We start from the raw sequence: 8,628 nt of genomic DNA, 5'->3' as shown, positions 1-8,628 counted from the left end.
GACAAGATCCAAACTCTCGTTTACAGGCTCCGGCCTAACTACGGTTTTTTGGTTCTTCAATTGGCGCCATCCGATCTTAAAGCTCTTAGTCCTTCACTTTAGTGAATTTCTTGAGCAAAGAACTGACAAATGGCGGCCTTAGGTTCTTTGAATCTGGGATCTACGACTGTTAGTACACAAACTACTGCACCAGCAAGTATTGTTTCCACAACCTCATCTACTTTAAGCTCAGGGCCAGGAACAACCTTGCCATTTATTCTACTTCCTACTTCGCAAACATCAGAGTTTAATGCAGAGTTTCTCTCCAAAAATGCAAGTCTTCTACGAAGATTAAAAGCACAGTAGGCTAGGGATGAACAGATCCTCGGTCTACGAACCAGGCTCTTTCATGAAGAAGCTCCGATAAGGACTATGGGTCCCACAATGATTACCCCTCCTACTTTCTCCACAGTTGTCACTTCGGAAACTTATACTGGATATGTACAGGGTTCATCCGGGCCTTCGCCGGCAATGACTATACGAAATGAAGCGCAGATGGATGTAATTAGCGATCCGGAACTCACCAAGCCGTACCATCCAGTCTCCATGAAGCGCAGATGGATGTAAAAATTCCAAGAAATATTGTGATTACCATCATGCTCGGGGTCACAGTACAGATGATTGCTGGTCCTTAAAACAAGAAATAGAAAAGGCAGTGCGATCCGGAAAGCTATCGCATCTAGTCAAAGAAGTAAAGGAAGGAAAATCTTCGGGGAATTCGGGAGATAATCCGAATAATCAACCGGCGATTTGCATGATCAGAAGGGCGAACAACCAAGGCATCAAGCGATCCAGTCAGCACATGGCCGCTTGGATGCAGCAACCCATCGGTTTTCCTCCCATCAGTCCGGCAGAAGTCAAGGACGGACCAATCATAGTGTCCGCAGTCATAGCGAGTCACAGGGTTCGAAGGGTGTACGTCGACAGTGGAAGCGCCACAGAAATCATGTATGAGCAATGTTTTCAACAGCTAGCTCCACAGACAAAGGCGAAGTTGATCCGAGTATCAATGCCATTGGTAAGTTTTTCCGGAGAGGTGGTGCAGCCTTTAGGGCAGATCACTTTGCCAACAACAATGGGAGAAGGAAATCTGGTTCGAACCGTCAATCTAACGTATTTGGTGGTGGAAGCAAGGTCCGTCCATAATGTCATATTAGGAAGACCCGGTATGTGCGCCTTCGGAATTATCAGTTCTACCATACATGGAGCGCTAAAATTCCCTACTGAAGCAGGAGTAGCAACATTGTACTCCGAATCAACAATCAGCGTAGCTGAAATACGACAGAGTAACGGTGATGACGAGCCTCCAAATATTCTTACGGAAGAGTGGGCTATACACCCACACTTCCCTGACCAGAAAATTGCAATCGAGGTCCAACTTCCCGAACAAACCAAAAAGAAGTTGTGGAAGCTACTGTCCAATTCACTCGACGTATTCGCCTGGCAAACCTCCGACATGGTTGGAGTTCCTCGGTGTTTGGCCGAACATAAATTAAAGGTGTCGCATTCAACAAAACCGGTAGCTCAAAGAAAAAGAAACATGGCCCCAGCTCGTAATAAGTCCATCTCCGAAGACGTACGAAAGCTGCTGAGTGCTGGTATTATAAGGGAAGTGCGGTACCAAACATGGGTCTCCAATCCAGTAATGGTAACGAAGAAGGACAATACCTGGAAGATGTGCGTCGATTTTTCCGATCTGAACAATGCATGCCCAAAGGACTGCTATCCTTTGCCAGAGATAGATTTAAAGATCGACTCCCTCTCTAGTTTCCGTCTTAATTGCTTCCTAGATGCGTATAAAGCTTACCATCAAATTCAGATGGCTTCGGAGGACGAGGACAAGACCGCATTTGTAACAAACGAGGGTCTCTTTTGTTATACTAAAATGCCATTCGGCTTAAAAAACGCCGGAGCCATGTACCAGAGACTAATGGATAAAGCGTTTAAAGATCAGATCGGAAGAAATCTAGAGATCTATGTTGATGACCTGGTCACAAAAAGCCGGGCCGAAGACGACATGATAGATGATATACTCGAAACCTTTACCAGGCATCGTAGTATCAACCTCAAACTCAATCCCAAAAAATGCTCTTTTGGGTTAGAAGAAGGAAAGTTTCTTGGTGTATGGATAACCCAGTCCGGAATTTAGGCGCATCCTGACAAAATCAAAGCAGTAGTCTCCATGCAGCCCCCCAAAACTGTCAAAGAAATTCAGTCTTTAAATGGAAAGCTCGTTGCCCTTCATCGTTTTGTTTCAAAAGCGGCAGATCGCTCTGTTCCTTTCATGAATGTGTTGAAAAAACGAACGGAGAAAGGCCAAATAGAGTGGACATCAGAAGCCGATTCGGCATTTCAGGAGCTGAAAGTCTGCCTCGGATCCTTGCCCACCCTAACTGCCCCAACTACCGGAGAAACTGTCACGGTATATCTCTCCGCTTCCCACTTTGTGATAAGTGCAGTACTCGTAGTACATCGGAATCAAGCACAAATCCCGGTCTATTATGTAAGCCGCATCTTAAAAGACTACGAGACTCGGTACCCGATGATTGAAAAGTTGGCACTCGCTTTGGTACATGCTTCCAGGCGCCTCCGAAGATACTTCCAAGCCTTCAATATAGAAGTGCAGACCGATCTTCAGATCCAGCAAATTCTCAGGAAGCCAGAGGTCTCCGGACGTCTCACCAAATGGGCAATAGAGCTCAGCGCTTTCGATATCACCTATCGTACCAGAGGGCCAGTAAAAGGCTAGGCAGTGGCAGATTTCCTCACAGAGGTCCCAACCGGAGAAAGCACCAAGGAAAAACCCGCCTTGCCAAAGGTATGGAACCTATACACGGATGGGGCCTCCAGTAAAGAAGGGTCGGGAGCAGGATTGATCCTAATAGATCCGGAAGGAATAGAGTATACCTATGCTTTACGCTTCGAATTTAAAACTTCAAACAATGAAGCAGAATATGAGGCTCTCCTTGCAGGCCTCCAAACCGCAGCCAAAGCTGGTGCAACCTCCGTATTAGCGCATGTTGATTCATTGTTGGTAGCCAATCAAGTCAGCGGAGAATACGAAGCGCGAGAGGAGAATATGGTGCGGTATCTTCAGCAGGTCAACAGCTTAATCTCCTCCTTTGATTCTTGCAAAATAGTACACATACCGCGGAGCAAAAACAAAAAGGCCGATGCCTTGAGCAAACTTGCATCCGTAGCATTTTGTCATCTATCAAAAGAGGTTCTAGTCGAAACCCTGCAAGTCCCGGCCATCCAACAGACAAAGTCAGTCATGTCGGTCTCCACGCTTGAAGGCTCTTGGATGACCCCGATTATGGATTACTTAAAAAATGGGACGCTCCCAGAAGACAAAGCTCAGGCCCGGAAGCTGAAAGTGAAAGCGCTGCAGTATCAGATTCATGATGGGCAGCTCTACCGTAAGACCTTTTTAGGTCCGCTCCTTAAATGCTTAACACCGGAGGAAGCTAGTTACGTCATAAGGGAAATCCATTGGGGAATATGTGGCATCCATGCCGGACCGAGAATGGTTATAGCAAAAATCATGAATGCCGGATATTTCTGGCCGGGTATGCATCAAAGTGCGGTTAATGAGCTCCAATCATGTGAAGACTGCCAGCGTCACGCTCCCATTAGCCATCGCGCCAAAAACAACCTCGTTCCCGTAACATCGGCTTGGCCATTCCAGAAATGGGGAATTGACATTGTGGGTCCTTTCCCTGTCTCCACCGGAGGAGTAAGGTTCCTGTTGGTTGCTATCGACTACTTCACGAAATGGGTCGAAGCCAAACCCCTTCGGACGATCACAGGAGACCAAGTGCTGAGGTTTGCATGGGAAAACATTGTGTGCAGATTCGGAATGCCTCTTTGTATAGTAAGTGACAACGGAAAGCAATTTGCGGAAAAACCATTCAAAACATGGTGTCAAAGAATGCACATTGAGCAGAGTTTCGCTTCGGTGGCCCATCCCCAGGCTAATGGACAAGTGGAAAGAGCCAACCGAAGTATCGTGGAAGGCATCAAAAAGCGATTGGGGAAAGAAGGCGTATCGTGGGCAGATGAGCTCCCGCATGTCCTATGGGCACACCGGACCATGCCTAAAACGAGCAACAAAGAAACTCCTTTCAGCTTGATGTACGGCACCGAAGCTGTCATACCCGCAGAAGTAGGGATCCCCATACCCCGCATACAACAGAGCCAGCAAGCGAATGAGCGAGAACTCCGTCTAAATCTCGATTTAATCGAAGAAAGGAGAGAACTCGCAGCAATCCGGGAAGCCAAGTATAAAAAAGAGTTGGAAAGACACTACAACTCTAAAATAAAAGAAACCCGGTTCAAGGTCGGAGAGTATGTAATGCGGAGCAATGAAGCAAGTCTAACCGAAGGAGCGGGGAAGTTAGCCCCCAAGTGGGAAGGACCCTACCAGATCAAAACGGCTGGAAAGGACGGCGCGTATACTTTAAGCAAAATGGATGGAACCTCCGTTCCACGTACTTGGAACGGAGTGCACCTGAAGAAATGTTATCTTTAGAAGTTTGTTTCAAAACAAATAATTGTAAAGCGGAAGCTACGAGCTCCGTCACCTTTTAAATTTCCTTGTAAAGCGGATGTTTTTGCCCGCACAAGTTATATTACAAGAACCGTAGAGGGTTATACCTGCGGACTGTTTAACATGTTTTTACTTCGTACTTCTCGGAGAAATTTAACTCCGAGTCCAATAAATAGAATGTTATAAATTTTTCTATCAACAAAAGTTGCAACTTATAAATAACCACCGGCCGAACTCAGGGATCCAACCCTAAAGGGAAAGGACGAACTGGCATCGTTCGTATTTCCCTCAAAATTATCCTTAACAAAACACAAAACGGATCCGCATCTAACAAAGAACGTTCTAAATATTCAAAATGTACACATCAAAACATGGACGCATGTGCAAAAGTAGTTACATCAAAATAATCCGGACATAAACAACCGGAATAAATATCGATACCATTCACGAAAGGATAATTGTCAAAAGTAAAAACATCATTACAAATTATAATAAGGCACCTATCAAGGTACCGATTGTATTCACTATTCAAAGTAAGGATATTATCCGGACTAACTAAAAACTTCCAAGGTGCATACCCCAAGGAGTCGGGCATGTCCACCTTACTCATCCGTAGAATCGGCATTGGCAAAACGGAGAACTTTCTTGATCTCACTAAGAGGCGCGTCGCCAAGCTTCGGAAGATCCTCGATCACCGGAAACTTGAGAGTATCAAAGCAAGCAATCGCCGGCTTAAGCTCCTCCGTGGCATTGCGATTCAGTAACGGAACCTCCTTGAAAGGGGTCTTTTTCTGCAAGGCATGAACGTAACCAGCATGCAGACCTGAGTTGATGCCCACCGCACTCATTGCATTGTTGACTCCAGCCACGGCGGCGGTCATCTCTTTACCCTTGTGGATATTCTTTGCCAAAAGCTGGGCTCCCTCCGAAAGCATCCAAACTTTTGTCTCGCAAAGACTGTCCACTTTTGCTCTCAGAGAAGCATTCTCCGCCTTCATCTCCTCAACTTGGTCTTTTAAATCAGCCTCCCCTGATTTAAGCGCATCATGCTCTGGGGAAAATGTTAGAAAAACAGGAAAAATAAGAGATAAGTAAAGCAGAAAGATAGACGTACCAGCCATCATGCTCTCATAAGCAAGACGAGCCTTGTTGAGAGATTCCTCCATCTTAGCCAAAACCATCTTATGCTCTTCATCCTTCTGTTTCATCGATTCAGAAAACACTCTGAACTCCGAAGAGATCTTATCTCTGTCCTCGGCTGCGGCAGCAGCCGCTTGGGACGACTGATTCTGAGCAGTCAAAGAATTGACCTACTCTTGTTGAGCTCGCAGATCCTGGGTCAACTGAGCTATCTTCTTTTCCACCTCCGGACTCCTCTGGACTTTGCGCTTCAATGAACGAATTTCTTTCTCTAAATTCTCCCGCACAGATTCCGCCTCAATCCACCTACGGTAAAGCTCCGTCACGAAAATGTTCGATTGAGCCTGGTTAGTCAAAACCGTAGCTCCCAGATCCGGATTCTTCATCTTTCGGCTTCTGACATGATCTATCGGAGTGTTTATATTAAAAAGCATGGTCCTAGCAGTTAAAGTATCCATCACTGTATCTTTGTTCCGGATGTCCCAGTCAGGAATAAATTTTTCCTCAGCAGTCACTGGGTCAATCTCCATATTATCCGAAAACAAATCTGCATATCGAAAAAGGACATCAACTCAGGTCCGAACCAAGATGAGGGAAGCGAAGACACTTGATCTTCCTCATCATCCAAAAAACAGTCCGGACCCAAAGATGATCCCAAGTGCGTACCTGAAAAAGTCACCACCTTCGGTTCACTATGGGCTTTGCCCTTATCTGTACCTACCGGATTCTCCACCTCCATGCTCTCCATTTCACTGTCAGGAACAAAACCACCTGAATAAACAGGAGCCGGTTTGTTACGAGCTAATGCTGCCTCCTCCCTCGAAAACTTACCTCCGGTCAGGTGTTCATCTAGCTCGTCCATTATGTTACCTTCGGAATGAGAACCCCCTTTGTTTTCTTCAACTTTGGCATTGGGAGAGGATCACTGGAGCGTATCTGTACCGTTTCATTCTTCCTCTTGCGGGAACGAATCGTTAAATCCGCACCCAGCTCAATACCTTTGCTTTTTAAAGACGAAGGCCGAGACAGAAGGGCCTCATCCAAACCACGAATCTCCGGATCGTCATCCACGTCATCAAGGATAGATTTCCGGCCAGTTTGGGATCCGGATGAACCGCCAGCCTCCTTTGAAGATATCAGAACAAGGGAAACAGTTTTAATAGTATCTTGTTCGGACGGACTCTTAGGAACAGAGGAAGTCGCCTCAGCAGCAGATGACGTGGTTACGTTCGGATCAATCTGGCCACGGATTGGATGAGCCGAGGGCGCCACCTGTTTCATTAACGGAACATCCTCCTCGCCCTGTTGCTCGAAATCAAAATCAAAAATATCCATGCTCGGAACTTTGAGAGCATCAAGAAGCGACATTGCGGCACCTACATTTCCAAAACAAAAAGAGAGTTAGCAAAACAATTAAGCAAGGATGCCGAAGGGGATATAAAGAGCCGAAACTTACGATCACTCTTTCGGAGAATAATCGGCCAATCCTTATCCCCTCGGGCCCATGAAAAACTAACTCGACCTAACCAAAGGAAATGCTCGGGAAGAGGACGAATAGGGGACTGATGCTCAACTAGGGCACGGCCTAGACTCTCGTTAAATACAAAGTCTTCGTCAAGATCAAAGGACATCGACTGGTCTTTAAAACGCCACCTCATGTCCTCCGGAAGACAACGGTCGTCTAACCAGAAGAAATTATCTTTCCAGTTTTTCAAGCTAGACCGTTCGTTAGAGGACGGAGAAGGAACGTTCTCCCGGTGCGCGAATGTGAACCAGTCTCCGGCCGTAATAAATTTGTAAAAGTATCGGAAAACGTTTAAATCTGGTTTCTGATCAAGGGCTCGGCAAGAAAGTTCAAAATGATTTACACGGCTAAGACCAAATGGGTTAACCTGACTGATATGAACCCAAAAAAATTGCAAAACCTTAATCAAGAAGCAAGAGAAAGGAACCCTATAGTTAGCAAAATTACAGACACGGGTGTAAAAGGGAAACTTCCCTTGGCAGAATGGATATATGACCTCCGTTCTGGAAGGAAGGACCGGATGAAGGTCTAAGGGAATCCTATACTCTCTAACAAACTTGTCAAACTGACGAGGGGTAAGAACACTCACGCTATCCGCAAGGTTATCCTTACCAGGAGCCATGTTTTAAAGATAAACAAGAAGGTACGCACCTTTCTTAGAAGAAGAAGAAGAAGAAGGTAAAGAGGATCACAAGTAGAGAGAATCAGAAAAACAAGAAGTAAAAAGTGAAAAGGGGCAAGTTTATATAAATGTTTGAGTCGGTTAAAGGGGTGTCAAATTAGACCGTCGCATCAGGCATGCTCCCACGAATTCCAACACAAGGATTCGTAAAGATCACGTGTAGGTGACTGACAGACAAATCACAAAAATCACCCACATTGTAACACCTCGAAATTTTGGGTCCAATAATGTGTTAACACGTGTCATAAGTTTACACGTGGCATTAAATATTAAATAAAGGACTAAAGTTGACAAACCTTGAAAGTATGTAAATTCGAGGGTTATAAATGTCAACGAAGGGTAAATATACTGTATAGTAACCCTAAGTAGTGCTTATACCTTCAAACGAATGAATCATGGATCGTACGGAAGCGAAACGTGGAAGAAAGTGAGAGATTACAAGCTACAGGGGTTAACTGTGTCAACATGTTTAATTATACCTCTGAGTGACCCTTTAACGCTCCCGAGGCTTTGTAACAGTATTATACGCTCACTAGAATATACTGTATAAATTCCGCGAAGTTCCGCTTTAAAACGAGAAAGTTATGATCGAATTCGTATGAGGAGGGTTAAAAGCGTCAATAATGAAAGTTAAGGCTTTCAAAATAATTAAATAAACTAACCAGGGACTTAACTAAGCGAGTAAATAACACG

The 8,628-nt window shown here is 45.2% G+C and overlaps 2 protein-coding genes across 2 annotated transcripts; one reads left to right on the top strand and one right to left on the bottom strand.

Annotated features, from left to right (window-relative positions):
- Positions 1 to 411: 411 nt before the first annotated feature.
- On the top strand, positions 412 to 2,188 carry LOC110901951. Its single transcript, XM_022148700.1, has 2 exons — positions 412 to 569; positions 652 to 2,188. The coding sequence occupies exons 1-2, from the start codon at positions 412 to 414 to the stop codon at positions 2,186 to 2,188; spliced, it is 1,695 nt and encodes a 564-aa protein (XP_022004392.1).
- A 3,002-nt stretch (positions 2,189 to 5,190) lies between these two features.
- LOC110901949 lies at positions 5,191 to 5,796 on the bottom strand. The gene is made up of 2 exons (XM_022148699.1): positions 5,703 to 5,796; positions 5,191 to 5,639 (listed from the first exon to the last, which is right to left on the bottom strand). Exons 1-2 carry the CDS (start codon positions 5,794 to 5,796, stop codon positions 5,191 to 5,193), a joined length of 543 nt encoding a protein of 180 aa, XP_022004391.1.
- Between the last annotated feature and the right edge of the window lie 2,832 nt (positions 5,797 to 8,628).

Source organism: Helianthus annuus, chromosome 13, assembly GCF_002127325.2.
Source record: "Helianthus annuus cultivar XRQ/B chromosome 13, HanXRQr2.0-SUNRISE, whole genome shotgun sequence".
NCBI lineage: Eukaryota > Viridiplantae > Streptophyta > Magnoliopsida > Asterales > Asteraceae > Helianthus > Helianthus annuus.
This window is presented reverse-complemented; position numbering and strand designations above follow the sequence as displayed.